The sequence below is a fragment of the Gymnoscopelus microlampas genome (assembly GCF_963454915.1).
Source record: "Gymnoscopelus microlampas genome assembly, chromosome: 15".
In the NCBI taxonomy this organism is placed as follows: domain Eukaryota; kingdom Metazoa; phylum Chordata; class Actinopteri; order Myctophiformes; family Myctophidae; genus Gymnoscopelus; species Gymnoscopelus microlampas.
The window spans coordinates 15,288,226-15,306,448 of record NC_139952.1 but is presented as its reverse complement, the minus strand read 5'-3'; the positions used below and the strand labels follow the sequence as shown (position 1 = coordinate 15,306,448).

The following is an 18,223-nucleotide window of genomic DNA, read 5'->3' as shown; positions in this document are numbered from 1 at the left end:
AGTTTAAAGATTATCTCACTGGCGCTCGATTCACAATATTCACGGACAATAACCCTGTTGCGCATCTCCAAACGGCTAGATTGGGAGCTGTGGAACAACGGTGGGCTGCTCAACTTGCGTCGTTTACTTTCGACATCAAGTATCGACCGGGCAAAAACAACGCCAACGCTGATGCCCTATCGCGGTTCCCAGTGCAGCCTGTAGATGTGGCGGCTGTACAATCGACGCCAGCAGCCCGGGAGGATGAGTGGAGAGAGACGCAGGATCGGGATCCAGATGTGCAGGTGGTGAAGAGGTGCGTGGAACGGGGGAGAGCCCCTAATATGGTGGAGAGGAAGAATTGGACTCGGGGAGCGCGGCAACTGTTACGCCAGTGGAACAAACTGATTATACGAAATCATGTGTTATATAGGAAGGTGACCGATCCTTATACCAAAGAACAATACTCACAGATCATTTGTCCAGGTTCACGCAGAGAGGAGGTATGGAGAGGAATCCACACGGCCGCGGCGCATGCTGGGTTGGAGAGGACCTTGGCCCAGCTGCGACGTCGGTTCTATTGGCCAGGCATGGAGGGAGCGGTGCGTCAGTTACAACAGGGTTGTGTCGCCTGCAGCCTGCAGAGGAACAGGTCAGAGCCTCGGGCCCCCTTACAACCCTTTGAAGTCTCATATCCACTAGAAGTAATAGCCATTGATTTCCTCACATTAGGTAGGCCTGCTGATGCGTGGCAAAACATTCTGGTAGCTACTGACTTATTCACCCGTTATAGTTGGGCTATTGCCACCCGAGACCAGACTGCGCACACCACTGTCCGTGCGTTATGGACGCATATTATCCAGCCGTTCGGCTGTCCGGCCCGGTTCCACTCAGATCGAGGCCCCAACTTCGAGTCCGAGTTAATGCACCATTTATGTCAGACTTATGGTATTGCAAAAAGTCGCACCACTCCGTACCACCCGGCTGGGAACGGTGGAGTGGAACGATTTAATCAGACATTACTGAACATGTTGCGATCACTAGACACTGATAAACAAGGAAGATGGAATGAGCACTTACCCGAGTTAGTTCATGCTTATAACAACACGATCCATAGTGCTACGGGTTATGCCCCCGCCTACTTAATGTTTGGCCGACATTTGAGGCGCCCTATAGATGTCCAGTTAGGAGTGCAGTCAGCGCAAGAGCGCATGGGAGTGGGTGGCTGGGTACAGGACCACCAACAGAGAATGGCGACAGCTTATAGGACCGCAGGGGAGAGGATGGGAGAAACGGCCAAGAGGAGCAAGCAGGTTTATGACCGTAGGGCCGGTATTACACCCCTATTACCAGGAGAGAGAGTGTGGATTCGAAATAGGAAGAGAGATGGCCAGGGGAAATTGAGTACGTGGTGGGACCCCGAGCCTTACGCAGTGATGGAACAGGTGGGAGCTACGGGGTTGGTGTACCGAGTCAGACCCGAGAAGGGGGGGCGAGAAAAGACCATACATAGAAATGCGTTGAAAGTGTGTGTAGCCCCCAGGTCGCCCCACGAGGACCCCCCAGCTGTAGTGCAGCCCGAGCAGGTAGAAGCAACCACGCCGCAGTATTATGGGTTTCTCTCCGTCCCGAGAGCACCAGATGAGCCACGGCGCTCGGGAAGAGCAAATATAGGCCAGCCACCCCAGAGGTATGGACATGATTAGGGACAGTTGCAGGGACTGGCAACGGAAAAGTGGGGGGGGATGTGACAGGGTCAAAGCAGGGGGGTGAAACCAAATTGTAACATTTTTTATTGATGATGAAAAACCTGTATTACGCACTTAAAAACATCATTCTCTTAACTATATTTCTGCACTGCATGTTTTATGGTTGACAATGTATTTCCCCCCGGTCCCCGAGCCACTTGACATTGGACTCCCCTATAGGCTGTGTGACATTGGCCTTGTGACAGCGGACGGCCAATGTCCCCAGGTCACGCTGGTGGCAGAGCGAATGAGGGCGGAGTAGGGTGTGGCCCACCTTATTCAAAAGTGAGCGCGAGCCACTTGGACAGCAGAGAGACAGGCATACAGGGCAGTGTGGAAGTGACAGCCAGAAGGGACGGTTGTGCACAGGAGGAGCAGACATACCACGGAGCAGAGGTGGGGAATACAGTGATCGCGGCACGTACCAAGCCACCAGCAGCGGACGGTGAGCAGACGGCGCAGTAGCAGCAGAGACGGGGAGGACAGACAGACGAACCAAGGAACGGAGGAGAGGTCCAGTGGCGATAACGTTGCGCGCTTCACACCCTCAAAGCCAGACGTACAGTCTGGCGGGCGAGTAAGTGTCCTTCTATGCAACGTTACCTTTATGAACCCACGGTCCTAAACCTCATATGTGAAATATACCTGAACAGATGAACTGGTTCTAGTTTCTATGATTGCAGGCAATACGCACGAAGACAAGAAGAGACAGTGATTCCTGGCCTAAACCCCCGCTCCAGTTAAACCCCATATAAGGACATTCCCACCTTTTGCATTGAACCGTGATGAGTATATGACATATAGCAATTGAATTGGCACTTGGCACTTTACTGCTTCAGTAATAGTTGGCACTTTAACGCTAAATTCATTATTTATTTGCTATAGTTTGCACAAGCCCTGTCTGTTTTTAGTGTTTGGTGATTGTCTGTATTCCTGTATTTTAGTTAGTTAGTGGGCGCATTAGGAGGTTGAGGTTTTAGAATTAGTGTTATATTTTGTTTATGCTTTTCAATATTTTATGGCTTATAGACGCCACTGTATTAGCTTAATAAAATAGATTACCTTTTTATACAAACCTGTTTCCGTCCAGCTTTCTCCAAGGGATATGTGTTGAAGTGTTGTTCTCATTTAAAAGTATTGTACTTACCTGGGTAAACTCGAACCTGTGAATAGCCTAAGAAAGAGTGTTACAGAGGACCCTACCTCTTAAATAAAAAGGTGGCGTAGTCTTGCAGTACCTAACAAACAGTATTATTCTCACAGTAATTACGCACCCCGCACTTTACCGTGCAACTGATATTTTATTGTTGTGAGTTTAATGTGTATTGTTATTTATTTATTATTGAGACAAAGTAAAGAGTGTCAGCATTCTAAAAAGAAGTGGCAAGTTACATGTGACAACCTGGCCACCGTCACACATGCGTAACATACGAGCAATGGAAATGCAACAGTACAATAGATGCTGACATGGAGAGGTCTGTGCGTAATGCAGCCCTGTTTTGGAGACAGGTCTTAGAGCGCATTGTAAATGTAACCCTCACTCTTGCTTCATGCAACTTGGCATTCAGGGGGCATAGGGAAGCTATAGGTCAGGGAAATGCTGGAAACGTTTTGTCAATAATTGAATTATTGTCTCTCTATGACCCTGTTTTGAAAGAGCTAATCAACCGACCACAAGGGTCAGTGAAGTACCTAAGTCACCAGATCCAAGATGAGATCATTTACATATTGTCTCAACATGTGAAGGCTGACATAATTGGTGAAATAAATGAAGCCCCATTTTATTCGGTTATCATGGACACAACACAAGATGTCTCCAAGATAGACCAGTTGAGTCAGGTTTACCGGTACGTGACCGTTGTTAGAAATGACATGGATGTAGCTACAGATATACAGATCAATGAAGTGTTTTTGGGGTTTGAAGTGACTGTAGGCTCATCAGCTGCAGAGCTTGAGAGCAAAATCCTTGGCTCTATAGAGAAAAACAGATTAAGTCTGTCTCAATGCCGTGGACAGGGATATGATGGGGCTGCTAATATGAGTGGTGTGTATTCAGGCGTACAAGCAAGAATAGCAGAGAAAGAACCACTTGCCCGGTATGTTCATTGCGCTGCTCACAATCTCAATTTAGCACTCAATGACTCTGTTAAAAACGTCCCTGGAGTAAGACAGTTCTACGACACTGTAGAGGCGTTATACAACTTTTTCGGTCACAGTATAAAGAGATGGGCTTTGCTCAGTGAGCTGATGACGCCAGAGAGCAGAAAAATAACAGTGAAACGTTTATGTCCAACTCGCTGGTCCTCTCGCCATGATGCGCTTGTTGCGTTAAGGCACAGGTATGGAGACATTGTAAAAGCCCTTTTGAAAATAAACCTCACCAGTGACAAAAAAGATGAGCGCGATGACGCAAGTGCACTAAAGAATGCAATCAGTAAATTTTCGTTTATATTTTTGATCAACATGCAGAGCAAGATTTTGGAATGTATAAACGCTGCCTCACAGTTAATGCAAGCGAAACACACGGATATCCTCAAAGCATCTACTCTGCTGCAGAACGCCATCAGTGTTCTGAAGGAGTACAGGGAGCAATTTGATGAGGCCAAATCCACAACTCTTGCTCTAGCAACTAAATGGGGCAGTACAACAAAGTTCGAAACAACCAGGGCGAGAAAAGTTAAACGTTTCTTTGATGAACTTTCTGAAGACAGTCGCCTTACTGACGCAGAAAGCAACTTTCGGATAAACGTTTTCAATGCCTGTCTTGATATCATCATACAGCAACTTTCCCAGAGATTCACCAGCTTACATGTAACTGCAAATATATTCGAGGCAATTCACCCCAACACACTTTTGGAAGCTCGGGATGAGGATTTATACCAAGCTGCCCGACGGCTTAGTGAGCACTACAGTCGCGACATAGCCCTCAGCTTCCCTGGCCAGCTGCTTTCTTTTAGAACGTGTTTCAGAGACCAGATACCTAAACAAAAGTCTGTTGTGGATTTAGCTAAAATGCTCATTGTAAATCACCCAGCAGTGACCTCTACATTCAGTGAGGTTTGCACAGCCTTCATATTATTTCTGACTATTCCTGTCACTGTAGCAACCGCCGAGCGCTCATTCTCCAAATTGAAACTGATTAAAAACTACTTGAGAAGCACAATGGGACAGGAGAGACTCACTGGACTGGCCGTGTTGTCAATAGAGAGTGAACGGTCAAAGAAACTGGACATACAAAAGATAGTCGATGAGTTTGCAGAGCGCAAGGCTCGTCGAGTTGCCTTCAAATAGTGGTGAGTGCCAGTGGACCTAGAAGGCGTGAAATTGCATTCTGGTTGTAGGCTATTGAGCTCATGGGCCATTTTTTTCTAAGCAGTTCACCATTCTAATATTTGTTTTATTTAATAGGCCTATTTATATTATTTTAACTACAGTGAGTGTTGTTCATTCATTAGTCCTTTTTTGAAGTGGGTTCCAAAAATGTCGCTGTCCATGACAGTGGTGGTGCTGAACTCTTACAAAATGCTGTCTGTGAATCTTATGTAACAATGTAAGAATGCTTGTAAGCGCGCATTTGCGGGAATGTTTGTTGTAAAGCGATTCAATAAAACTGAATTGAAATGTAACGTCAAGCTTTAATTTATTATGTAAAATGAATGTACATTTTTGGAAATTGTATTTTATTATAATTCATTTTTTGATAATAAATCGGTAAAATCAGGCAAAAATAAGAAATAAGAATTAAACAACATAACCCTAACCTAAGTGATGTTTAAGTGTTAAATAGCTATATAGCTCATGATCCCATAGTAATCATTAACATTAGTGTTTGTTCATTAACAAGTCTCCTCATCTCTCCAGCTCTTAAGTAAACAGAAAATACTTTACAGGATAAACAAGTGAAATGATTATGAGTACACAGTTTTCATACATTTTGTATTTTATACATAAAAAAACAACATTTGGAACAGGTTTTAATGCATCTTTCTGTGTGTGTCCATGTGCACTACCAGAACATAGAGCTTTAATTTAACAGAACACTTTTTTAAAACCAAAGAATATCACATCCAACTCCAAGGATAAAGATGCATGTAATTCTTGAACTGCAGTATTTATATATACACACAAACACGCGCATGTCATTCGCTGCTCTATTCACTTGTGCAATTATCACTGTGGTAATAACTATCATTCCTTTCTTATTGTATTGATGCTTTTATTATGGTTTGAAACACACAAGACTTTAATAGTATATAGCCTAATAAAGAACTATGACCTTTAGGTCGTTAGTTGCAGAGGCTCACCTCTGGACAATGACTATAACATAAATGATCTAAAAAGATCTTAAAATCAAAAGAATGAAAAATCCAATAAACCCAAAAGCAATGCAATAGCATTTGTATATACATATTTGATAAAAGTAAAAAGATAAAAATGATAAATGATAAAAGTATGAAATGATCATCTAAACGCCAAACGATCATTGTGATGGTCCACACAGCACTGCAAGCCGACTCTGTGAGAATAAAAACAACAATGAAAATATGTTTCCCAGCATAATGCATATAGATACAAAAAACAAAGCCCTTCCATTTTTTTTTTTTTACAATTTCACCCCATAACGTTTTGACAGAAATTAAATGGAATACGGGTTCCATACCTGTAGCTGCTGAATACTCCTTAGAGCATTTTCATCCAGTGAAGAGAAATCCACTGAGTCCATCTGACTCGCCAGCAGCTGAATGCTCTACAGTAGTTCAACACAACACACACAGTTAATTCAGTATCGTACATGGCAATGCCCAATTAATACTTGGTTGTGTCGTGTACCAAAAATAGCCGATCTACGAGCTCACAGTGTAGATCAGCTATTTTCGGTATAATATGAATCAGGATTAAGACAGGTCACAAACAACAACCTACTTGCAACTCTGTGCATATTATAATAAGCATGCATGCACACAGACGATCTCAGACTGATAAGCAGACGTAAAAAATAAAAACTTGACCATATCACCCAAGAATTATACACATATTTTAATACATGCATAACATGGCCTCCTGTGTTTTATGAAAAAAACATTACACATTTTTTTCTTCAATTAATCTCAACTACCTAGCATGCTTAGATGGTAGGCATCGTAGACCTACCATGGCGTCCGTCATTGCTAAATGTGGATGCCAGGGTAGGCATCCTTGTTAAATAAACAAACAAGTGGAATCCAGAACCCTGGGCAAAGCCTGCTAATGGCTATGTATTGTGTTATATTAAGTAAATTAGGCTAAAGTCAATACCTCTCCATTGCCAATAGGGACGCTGATGACAACATCCTCACTGGTGGAAGCCATGGGAGAGCCGTTGACAGAAATGCTGTAGACCCTTTCTTTGTGACGGGCAACTCTGACTGCAGGGGTCTTGGGAAGCCTGAGGGCAAGAAATGTATCCACATCAGGGGTTTCAATAAGTCTGTTATTTGCTTGAAAGAAAAGGCACAAATATTCCCCATGGTACCTGAAAAGTAAATTGAACCACACTGGCTGCTGTTACATGGACAGTTGTATTCGGAATGAATACACTTCTATTCGGAATGAATGAATGAATGGATGAATTCATTCCGAATAGATTTGCTCATGTAAACACCCCAATTGGAATAGAATATTCCATTCCAGTCTGAACCGAATGCATTTTCATTCGGAATAGGAGGGGTGGTATAGACCGTTCGAATCGGGTTAAATCAATCGGAATTGACCATGTAAACACTTTATTCCAAACGCTCCTGTCTGTTTGGAATACATGCATTCCTTTGCGAATGTCCGTGCTTAGTAGGGCTGTCAGAATTGTCCAAAAATGACCTATCAAATCTCTAATTCGGCCACGGTTGGTGCTGAGAAGCGCTCGCTCCTGCGGGGTAAAATTATTGATTCTAATAGCGTCATTTAATAAGCCTGTAATGGTTAATCCCAGACTTGTCCAGGAGAACGGACGCTCCGAGGATTGCTGGCCTAGGCTACACTTATATGGATCTTTTTCTAAACAGGTATTTTAGTCCTCAGTTTTTAAAAAGAATCCCTGGCCACATGACAAAGATCTTTAAAAAAAAAATATCCCTGTCCACACGTAAACGCAGAAACGCATTGATCAGCATGCAAGTTTCAATTTTAAATCAGATTTTATTTTATTATTTTTATTTATTTTATATATGAGGGGCCAAATACATATACATTTTTAATCGTGTTAAGGCCCAATACTGCAATAGCTGCATTATTTTAATAGCATACGTGAACAAAAATAAATGAAAACATTATTAGGGCGCAACTGCAGCGAAAACAGACGAGTCTTCATCAATTCATTACATGGGCAGCCGGAACGGTCGTCCCAAAACACCCCGCCCCACGCACCTTTTGAGCGGGCCATCCACGGCTGCTCCATGGTGGCTGGATTTTGACCCGGGGCGATTGTGTTTTAGGGCGACAGACCCGTCATATTATACCTCTATGGACAGACCCCGTGTGCGCACCGCGCGCTACTCGCGCAGAAAGAGGGTTTTCGTCACAGTGAATGAGTTACAGCATGTTTCAAAGCTTTTTCATAATAATACAAGAAAACGTGACACTCGGCATAATGAGTAGCTTATACTTTCTACTTAAGTATATTTTGATGCCAATACTTTTGTACTTTTGCCATAAATGAGCGTGCCTTGTTTCATAGACTGTAGTGTTGCTCTCTCTCTCTCTCTCTCTCTCTCTATTATTATAATGACCATGAGCGGTCCGGTGTTTAAGTATTATTATTTATGATTATAATGACCATGTGCGAATGCGCGATGACATCATCGTACGGTACCTACATGAGAAATGTGACAAATACTATAGGCTAGCCTACGTTTTACCGTGTCTGGTACCAATACAAAAAAATAAACTGGTCTGAACTCGTAGATCTGCTACTTTTGCATTAAAACGGCGATGACAAAGGAACACAGGCTTGCACCGCATACAACGCTGCCTGGTACGACCGATAGACCTCCGCCGCGGAGGCACAAGGGGGCTATTGCCTCCTCCCATGCCCACCAGGGGAAGCTCTGCTCCGGGTAGTGGCCCCTGGTCCATGCCCGGGCGTAGGCGGGAACCACTTTGCGCATGTCAAAAGCTATATTCTGAATGAATGCTTTGGTCATGTAAACGAGGAATACTTTTATTCAGGTCCCATGTAAACAGGTGAGTGGATCAGATTCCTCTATTCGGAATGAATTCATTCTGAATGAATACATGATGGTCCATGTAACTGTGGCCTATGTGAATTTAATCAGTTGGCCCGTTTCAAATTAGTCAGCAGCATTAACCAACAATGAGTTTCAAGTAGTAATGCAGGGTTGAGTATGAAGTAACTAAAAGCATATAATGAGATGTAAACAAAGCCATCAAGAAAAAACATTCTTAATGCATCAAAGCTAAGAACAAATAAAATATTTTGTTAGCCTGATTATCTGACAGAAGCTTCAATATGACATTTTTGATTGATTGAATACTTTATTAGTCAGATTACTAATAGTTAAACCCTGCCCCGGTGCTCAAAGGACAATCACTTATTCAACCGGGATAAAATGCAGATTCAAAACACAATGACAGACCAGAGAAGCAGTCCACTCACTGAGTGGGCGGAGTCTATAACCTGGAGCCAGGCTACAATTTAGTATGAGTTGTAATTATTGAGACATTTTGCATAAAAACAAGATAACTTTTTTAAAGATAACCCTCTAAACTTCAATTAAATCTTACCTAGGGTCAAATCGTGGAGTGATCAGAGGAGTACCTCCTACTAACAAAGAAGAGTCCAGCATGCTCCTGGCAGGTGTCACCAAGGGCTTCCTGTTGGATCTGAACACAGACTCTTGTTAGCGTTGCAAATAAACAGAAAGGCTTTTGATTATAGACTTGCCATTGGTGGTAAATGCAAAAAAAGACCCAAGATAAAGTTAGAAAATGGACAACACGCCCCTGTTTACTTAATGAGTGTCACAAAATCTCAAAACTGTGCATTTATGTGGTAAAATCATGGATTTTTGCAGACACATCCAACAGCTCATTAAATAATTCTGGCTTTGACTTTGTTGTCTCACCAAGCACTTCTCTCCCTACCTGTTTGTCAGGTGTAACTACGACATTAGCTGCAAAATATAGCTTTTTTACATGCGTGGATCACATAAGATTAACAAGATGTTCCACAATCCCGTCACTATACATTTCCTTGTTGGGATGCATTCAACTTCAACACGATAAATTTCAGCAATTCAATTCGATGTGATGTACATTATTATTAGAGGTGCTCCGATCGATCGACCGATTTTCACTTCTAATGACTCGAACGGTGATCGGCAATTTACCCGATCTGAAGAAACCGATCTTTTATGACCGAACTGCACCATTTAAGTGGTATAAAGGTCAATGTATATACAAATATATAGTTTAACCCATTTAGACCCGAGGCAGATTTTAAAAACGCCTTCTAAATCCTGACCTAAGTTTTCTGAAAAACTTAGGTCTTAAACAAACAAATATTTATTCAAAAATTACAAAACTTTTTGTTTACTATATACTGTACATAGCAAAAACGTCTTCAAAGGTATAGTTACATATAGGGGTTCCCGCCCTAAATGGGATATCACTTTGCATCTTTGTGACAGGCCAAGACATGCTCCAATCAATGGTATACATACATTGTGGGAGACATTTTTACACCTGAGGAATCGATATTACTTCTCTAGACGCTAGGCAAGGAGTTAATATTGATACATCATAAGACAGAAAAGGCAACAATATCACGGTACAGCCAATTTCCCCCCTAACTGTCATATAATTGTGGTTTGAAATCGTACATATATTATTAATCCCAATATCCATAATCGTGTTGGTATATGGTATATCTGCTTGACCAGGCGGACAAGCAGATAAAGCAGGCGGAGAAGCAGATACATTCAAAATGTCACACTCAATACATTAGAAATATACATATCCATCTTACTTTCTAACGGCGGCTGCAGCTTTTTTAGATGTGGTTCGGGGCGGCTTCTTTACAGTTCTTCCCTGAATCCCAAAACACACAAACCGTTAAATCAACCACTGTCCCTGGCTACAGGGAGCTGCACATCTACTTCATGTCTAAAGTATATGCCATACATTTAAAAAAAAATAGACAGACAGACAGACAGACAGACAGACAGATAGACAGACAGATAGATAGATAGATAGATGTGTGTTTTGCTGTGACTGGGCTTGTGGAAAGCAGTAACCACCTTCTTCGCTTTCACTGTTGGATTGTTCTCCTCATCCTCTGAGCTCGACTTTTTCTTGGATGCTGCTGGAAGAAGACAAAGTCCAACACGATTATGGATATTAGGATTAATAAGATTGGTGTGATTTATTGACGGACATTTTACATTTACAAAAATGCGTACACATGAACATGGTATATTTGTACATAGCCATCAAAAGGATAAAAACACAAAAAAAGCTTGACAGCTTACTTATGTGTGTGTAAACAGAGTGGCACATACCCTGTCTGTGTGTGCTGTATGAATAATATCAGCAATATTACCAGTAAAAGCTGCAGTAATAGTCTTAGGACAGATGGGTGGATGAGGCAAACAACTGTCCTGCACTTACTTTTCTTGACTGTTGGAGGGATGTCATGGACATCAGCCAGGACAGTATCAACCTTGGCAGCCACATCTCCCTGTAAACAGACAGGAGAGAAGATCGACATGAAAATCACTGAATGTACCATGGCATAGGTGGTTGTAAACTGGATCTGGTGATATGCTGATTAAAAACACCTGTTCTCACCTTTATATCCACTTCTTCATTCTTTGCTTTCTCTGACCCTAAGAGAGAGGCAGATACCAAATATGAAAGCTTGTTTACTGGGGGTGTCGCAATTCTGAATCAGATTTGATTTCACACTTCAATATTAAAAACAAGGGTATGTTTCTAATCTCTAATACCCCTCTGTACTTTTCCCCACCTGCCCGTTCCACTCTTGTGTTGGCTGCAGCACTCCAAAAGAACAAGAACTTTGTTCTGTGTCAACAGGGCTTGACGACGCGGAACAAAGCTCTTTAGAACAAACTCATGTTATACTTCCCAACGTCTCAGCTCTGAATGCCAGACCTCCAGTATAATCTGTCTAGCAAACACAGCAGCTCGCTCTGTTGTTTGAACCACTGAAGAATTGTGTACAGTGCTGGAACCGGTGGTTTTACCACCTGGATCTCACTCCGACACGCTGTGACAAATTGATCATGGAGGTTTTACCATTTCTATTGTGTCTATGGCCACTCCATCCTATACTCCTCAGCCATACTATATTCTAAAAATATTGCTGCTTTCGCTGCTGGCAGAAATCACAAATCGGGCCTGGGCAGAATGCAAAAACAATACAAAATAAATCACGGCCACCTTGAACTTCTCCTGACCAATCACTATCAATGTTGTTCAGCTAGGGAAGTGTGGCTACTTTGGAAATGCTTGAGGTGCAAGAACTACCAAATAACACATTGTACGGCACTACTGAAGTTCTTATGCCGTAATTTTGTTCTTATTGACCTATCCTAGCCGAAAATAGTTTGTGTTCAGTTGGAGTATGCTGCAGGCTTTAGCTGGGAAGAACAAAATGACAACATGGCTAGAGAACATCTCTGATGAAAGCAGTGCCTGACCATATGATCTAATGCACCCGGGAATTTAACTGACTAAACCAAAAACGTCAATGCTGAAAACAGCTCTACTACTCACATTGCGTATATATATACACAATACTATAACAATATGCAGACTAATCTTCTTTACCATTCTGAAAATGTAGACTACACAGTTGTCACTGTGTTAAAAAAGCCAATAATGAGTAGTTATGTACATTTATCTTAACTGGTTTATTAGAGTTTGATAAAGATTTTAACTTTTGAAATATTGTAGTGTGTGTTGTTTTTTGCATTTACAACATACAACAATATCTCGAAATCAAAAAGTCAAATTGAATAATGGATTTGGATCATGACACTCATACTACTAAGGGAGGAGGGAGGGGTGGGGGGTGGGGGGGGAGGTATGTCACTTGTTACCACCGTTTGACTCCCTGCCTGCATTCTATAGTTACAGCCTGGGCAGATATGCTGGAAAAAAATGTCAAAAGGGTTTGTTTTGTTCCAGGCGAGCTTGTGCGTACTTACTGTAATATTCCAACCAGTTCATTTGTCTTATTTGCTTAGGAAGTTTGATGAGAGCCATGTCGTAGGCGTTCTGGGATTTTCTCAACAGATCATTTTTCTTCACTTTCAGCCTTTCAACAATAGCATTCACTGTAGAAACAAAAACAATAACTGTTAGGAATTCATTATATTTCAGATTCCGGGAATTTATAGATAGATAAATGTTACACAATACATTGATTGGTATTTGGTAACAGGACATCTGGGCACCTCAATGTGAATGGGCTATTTTGGCCAAAATCTTAAAAAATACAATATTTGCACATTTTTTTAAAGTAAAGTAAAAGTATACATGATTAAAACATGCTTAAACATTCGACAATTAAGATCTAATATTTCTGCAATTTATACAAACCCTGTATATACAGTCATTTTAGGGCATAAACAAGAAGTTGAAAGATACAATTAAGTCTGATAATGATGTACCGTGCATGTTCACATCATGTATACTTTACTTTATTTATTGTTTAACATTTTGGAAAAACAGCCAATTTTACATCGAGGTGGCCATATGTCACTAGTGCCCACCTATCCTGTATTCCAGTGGTTCTCTCTCTCTTTTCAGGCAGCAACCCCCCAAAATAGTCATATTTTGAACTGGGGACCCCCCAACCTGACAAGCACTTGGAATGTAGGAGTTGAGGCATTGAATTTAGTTTGACTCGGTTCCACAGATAACTATTGTGAAAATAGCCAATATACAAGCTCACAACGCCTCGCAGCGCTTGTAGATCTTCACAATATTTGCCTCTTTCTGATATTGACCCCCCCCCCCCCCCCCCCCCCATCACATGGGGACCCAACCCACAGGTTAATAACCACTGATGTATGTATCCCATTGATTGTAATGTACCGTAGTGCTAGTCATGTCATTATTTCTAACGTTTGAGCAACAGAATGAGCTTCATCATGTTACCTTCGCCGTCGAAGTCTTGAAGAAAAGCCTCCACCTTCTTCATCTTGACGTCGTCTTTTACCTTTTGTTGTTTCGTGGTCTTCTTCCTGGGAGCCATGGCTGTGTACTGTGTATGGAATGGCTGCTGACAAGACAATTATTATTATTATTATTACTATTATTGTTAATTGTATTGTACATTAAATAACGCTTGGCACTCCCACTCACTGCTGTTCAGTTAAAAGTTACACAGCTAACGTGGCAAGCTAACGCTATAAGAGGGGAAATGGGTACATTTGCTAAGCTAGCTGACCGCCTTCTACTTTTTCGATCAACATGATCATTCCATCATATCTGCATTAATAATACACTGTATTCTACATACAATGGGAATGTACAAAACGTTATAAATAACCTGAACCTGTGTGTTACCTATTAGTGTGTGTTTTGCCTCGTCTCGTCGTGCTGCTGTCCTTCTACTTCTCAGGGTTTAACCGACGGCCTCAACAACACAAGAAGAACTGAATTTCGAATCTCGGTAGAGGGAGGAGCCAACCTGACCGATCAGCCAATCAGGGCCTTTTAGTGTTGCCAGATCTTGCGAGAGAAACAAGCAACCAGGTCTATGAAAACAAGCCCAAAGGAAGAGACAAGATTTTTTAGAAATTATTATTTTCTAAAAAATCTTGAGGAAAAGAAGTGTAAAATTTGAAATATTTTTAAAACATTTTAACAACACTCTGGCACAAAACATTTTCAGATGGGGGTCCGTGGACAAATACATATTCATTTGGGGGTCCTCGACACGAAAATGGTTGAGAATGAGATTGAGAACCACTGGTTTAAACACCAGGAAACAAGCCCCAAATAAGCAACTACACTTTAGAAACAAGCCCCCAAAAATCGAAAAACTAACCAATCTTTACAAGCAACTTTACAGAAAAACAAGCCCAAAATTGCTTATAATCCGGTCTATGCTTATAATAAGCGGACGTGGCAACACTAGGAACTTTGTTGAACTGCGCAAGGGCTGACTTTATTTCGACCAATCATAGCACAGAACGACCGTGTTTACATCAGGAGACCGGAAGGCAGTGCACAGCATCATGGCAGCAATGTGATGTTGTAACATTGAAGAGACCTGATTATTTGGGAATACAACGTATTTACCCCCCTTTTTTGTTGAGAAGGAAGACGTTATAGTAACAACTGAAAGACGTTTCGTAATACCGTCATTTTATTCTGTCCATATGACTTAGTCTGATGGCATTTGCTTGTGGAAACTGTTGTGGAAGTTGAAATGTCAAAGCTACTGTCACTTCACCATACATTGAGGACATGCTTTCAGTGTCTGGAAAGCAAGCAGAAAGCATGGAACACTGTGTTGTCTGAATGCAGCCCTCTGGTTGTGTCATTGGGAAACCTAGCAGAGCAGTTTAAAGCTCTGTCCCATGTCCAGCTGTCCAGCACTGTCCAGCTCAACTCCTTCCCTGATCTGCAAGAGCGATTACACTTCAAGCTGGTCGAGGCGACGGAAATAGTCTTGGACAAGCTCAATGAGAAAATGTGAGTTTTGTATTTGATCCACAGACTTGAACGCATATAGGTCCTTATTTGCAAGATTCAACCGTTATATTACCCTCAGTGGTGTAAAGTAACTAAGTACATTTACTCAAGTACTGTACTTAAGTACAATTTTGAGGTATCTTTTACTTTACTGGAGTATTTCCAATTCTCTGTACTTTTACTTCTACTCCACTACATCTCAGAGGCAAATATTATACTTGTACTCCACTAGAATTATTTGAAAACTTACAAAAACAATTACTACTTACTTTGTAGATTTGGATTATTATTACAATACATACATTAACCATATTTAAACTTGGCTATTTGAAAATAGCCGATCTACAAGCTCACAATGCCTTGCATCAAAGATCTTTTAATACATTTTATACATTTGAAAACTTGTGAAATGGGACATTCTGCATAATGAGTACTTTTGCTTTTGTACTTTAACTATATTTTGATACCAATATTTTCGTACTTTTACTCAAGTACATTTTGAATACCGGTCTTTTACTTGTAACAGAGTATTTCTAAATTGTGGTATTGATTCTTTCACTTAAGTAAAAAAATGTAGTACTTTTTCCACCACTGATTATTGTGCATTATATGTCCTCATCTTCTAAATTCAACCGTTATATTACCCTTCAACTTAAAATCATCGTTATAACAGAATTACTACTGCTATTCTCTCTCTCTCTCTCTCTCTCTCTCTCTCTCTCTCTCTCTCTCTCTCTCTCTCTCTCTCTCTCTCTCTCTCTCTCTCACACACTCAGGGCTTCTCTCCAGTCTGTGAAGGATGCCATCAGTAACCAGGTATATGGAGTCTTCCAGTTGTATGAGGAGAACACAGACCATCTGGACCTATCCACCTGCACCCAGAGATCTGCCACTAGCCCATCAGTAGCTGACATGATGGAGTGGCTGCAGGATGCCGAGCGATACTATCGGCAACAGTATCCTTTCTGTTTATGCCCAGATTGGTGTTTTTGGTATAATGATTGATTTCAATTGTGAGGTTGAATTTATTACCCAGTCTCTGGATTTTTAAACCTGGCTGGGAAGTGGTCCCTTCCGAGGACAAAATAGTTTATTGTTTCAGTTCGATTTAGTGTTGCTACCGGTAAATAATAGACTTAAAAGCCAACAAGTCCTCATACTCCATCAAGTCTGTCAGATCTGACGTTCTAAAGCCCCCTTCATGGTTTCTCAGAACTATAGATGCGTAGTACATAGATGCAATAAATGGGTGATGCTGGTTGTCAACCACAGGCAGGGTCAAAGGTGTTTGGGTATACATAAGCTTTCAGTAGAATTTGAATCCCTGTTGAAAGTAACACGAAGAGAAAGAATGAATTATTATTTTTATCCTCAACCATATGTTCAGATTTCTGAGCAGGAAGACTCTACTTCTGACCCTAAGCCCTGATGACCTTTCTCTTCTGGAATCTGCCCCTAAGAGATGGGAGTCCTTACAGTCACCCAGTGGAGATGAGATGATCACCGGTGAGACCTCATCATACAGTGTTGTTGTTATGCAGATTAAAGCTGGGCGATATGGGCTAAATCAAATATCACATTTATTTTACCAGATGACCATGATATTGTGGCCATAATAACCTTTTAACATCTTAACATCATTTTAAGATTTATGTATTACTTCTTTAACAAAATAGAGATGTATTTTGCAGGAAGAATCTCTGAAAAAAAAACATTTCATTTTGAATAACTTGGTGTTTAAACACTCGTGCATGTTTTCCATCTTGTATGAAGATTAAGATTAAATGTGAACTAATTACTATTGTGTCTTGTTTCAGATGTACTCTACAAAGCGTCCCTTTTTATGGAGTCACAGTGAAGAAAGCAAAAGAGACGTTGGGGTGAATCACCTCCGCCTTGTGAATCTAATTGCCTTTCTATGAAGTGGTTCAACAGTACAGGAGCAGAAAACCTGATAAAGAAGGATAAACAGATCTGGACCTACTGTATATGTTGGATGTATGTGTATTATTTGTATGTAATGAATCCTTTAAAGAAGTCGCACCACTTGGTCAAGTAAAATGTGAGCCCATTGTTGAATACAAAACCATTTTGCCCCAACACTGTGGAAATGAAAGACAAAAATGAACAATCACTTTCCTACACAACAATGATTTTATGAACCCATTACATAGATCATTTTTATTCCACTGGAAGATTTATTATCTTTTTGAATACAGCTCAAACATAATGGGCTACCGTATGTTTTGAGGAAATGCAATAACATGTAAGAAACAGAATCTGTCAAAACCATTAAAACACTCTAGATATTCATTTTATTCTTAAATAGTTTTGATTCATGCCATTTCAACCAAGTTTAGTGTTGCAAATGTGACAGGCAATGGCATTGCCATACGAAAAGAACTGTGTATGAAATCACTACAATCTTCAACACAAGCAAACATAACAGTGATACATGTAAAATGTTTGTTGACCTACTGACCTATAATATCACAATGATCTTTCCTCATCTTGCACAAAATAGGCCGGAAATAATTTCTTTATCACAGTGCAAGTAATTGCCGAATAATGAAATATTGTATAAAGGCTGTGATGTACTGGAGACAAGTCAGAAAAATATTAGAGGTAAATCTACAAAAAGAATAAGCAAATTGTTGATAAATAAATATTTCCAATTAATTCATAGGCCACTTAAATTCACAAGGTTTAAACTGCAGACAGGTAAATGCTGAGAAGAATTGCAATTTAATAGTCCAACTCAATTTAACTGCCCA

At 40.8% G+C, this 18,223-nt stretch overlaps 2 protein-coding genes across 4 annotated transcripts; one reads left to right on the top strand and one right to left on the bottom strand.

Annotated features, from left to right (window-relative positions):
- Nucleotides 1-5,549: 5,549 nt before the first annotated feature.
- On the bottom strand, nucleotides 5,550-14,421 carry cdca8 (cell division cycle associated 8). Of its 3 annotated transcripts, none has more exons than XM_084079994.1 (11): nucleotides 14,316-14,421; nucleotides 13,905-14,025; nucleotides 12,950-13,078; nucleotides 11,568-11,605; nucleotides 11,388-11,457; nucleotides 11,018-11,079; nucleotides 10,747-10,808; nucleotides 9,504-9,602; nucleotides 7,023-7,152; nucleotides 6,388-6,474; nucleotides 5,550-6,243 (listed from the first exon to the last, which is right to left on the bottom strand). In XM_084079994.1, exons 2-11 carry the CDS (start codon nucleotides 13,999-14,001, stop codon nucleotides 6,208-6,210), a joined length of 810 nt encoding a protein of 269 aa, XP_083936120.1. In that variant the 5' UTR covers nucleotides 14,002-14,025; nucleotides 14,316-14,421; the 3' UTR covers nucleotides 5,550-6,207. The 3 variants fall into 3 exon arrangements, with proteins under 3 accessions (XP_083936120.1, XP_083936119.1, XP_083936118.1); XM_084079993.1 differs by having other exon boundaries at nucleotides 5,552-6,243; nucleotides 11,018-11,082; nucleotides 13,905-14,028; nucleotides 14,316-14,391; XM_084079992.1 differs by having other exon boundaries at nucleotides 5,553-6,243; nucleotides 11,018-11,082.
- A 556-nt stretch (nucleotides 14,422-14,977) lies between these two features.
- airim (AFG2 interacting ribosome maturation factor) lies at nucleotides 14,978-17,741 on the top strand. Its single transcript, XM_084080138.1, has 4 exons — nucleotides 14,978-15,449; nucleotides 16,226-16,405; nucleotides 16,837-16,955; nucleotides 17,267-17,741. The coding sequence occupies exons 1-4, from the start codon at nucleotides 15,184-15,186 to the stop codon at nucleotides 17,305-17,307; spliced, it is 606 nt and encodes a 201-aa protein (XP_083936264.1). The 5' UTR covers nucleotides 14,978-15,183; the 3' UTR covers nucleotides 17,308-17,741.
- The last annotated feature ends 482 nt before the right edge of the window (nucleotides 17,742-18,223 follow it).

Coding starts and splice junctions, on each gene's coding strand:
- cdca8 (XM_084079992.1), bottom strand. CDS start 14,001: ATGGCTCCCAGGAAGAAGACCACGAAACAACAAAAGGTAAAAGACGAC. Junction 11,083..11,387: donor CCCTCCAACAGTCAAGAAAA/GTAAGTGCAGGA, acceptor GTCTTCTTCCAG/CAGCATCCAAGAAAAAGTCG. Junction 9,603..10,746: donor GCTGCAGCCGCCGTTAGAAA/GTAAGATGGATA, acceptor GTCTGTGTTCAG/ATCCAACAGGAAGCCCTTGG.
- airim (XM_084080138.1), top strand. CDS start 15,184: ATGTCAAAGCTACTGTCACTTCACCATACATTGAGGACATGCTTTCAG. Junction 15,450..16,225: donor GACAAGCTCAATGAGAAAAT/GTGAGTTTTGTA, acceptor TCACACACTCAG/GGCTTCTCTCCAGTCTGTGA. Junction 16,406..16,836: donor GAGCGATACTATCGGCAACA/GTATCCTTTCTG, acceptor CCATATGTTCAG/ATTTCTGAGCAGGAAGACTC.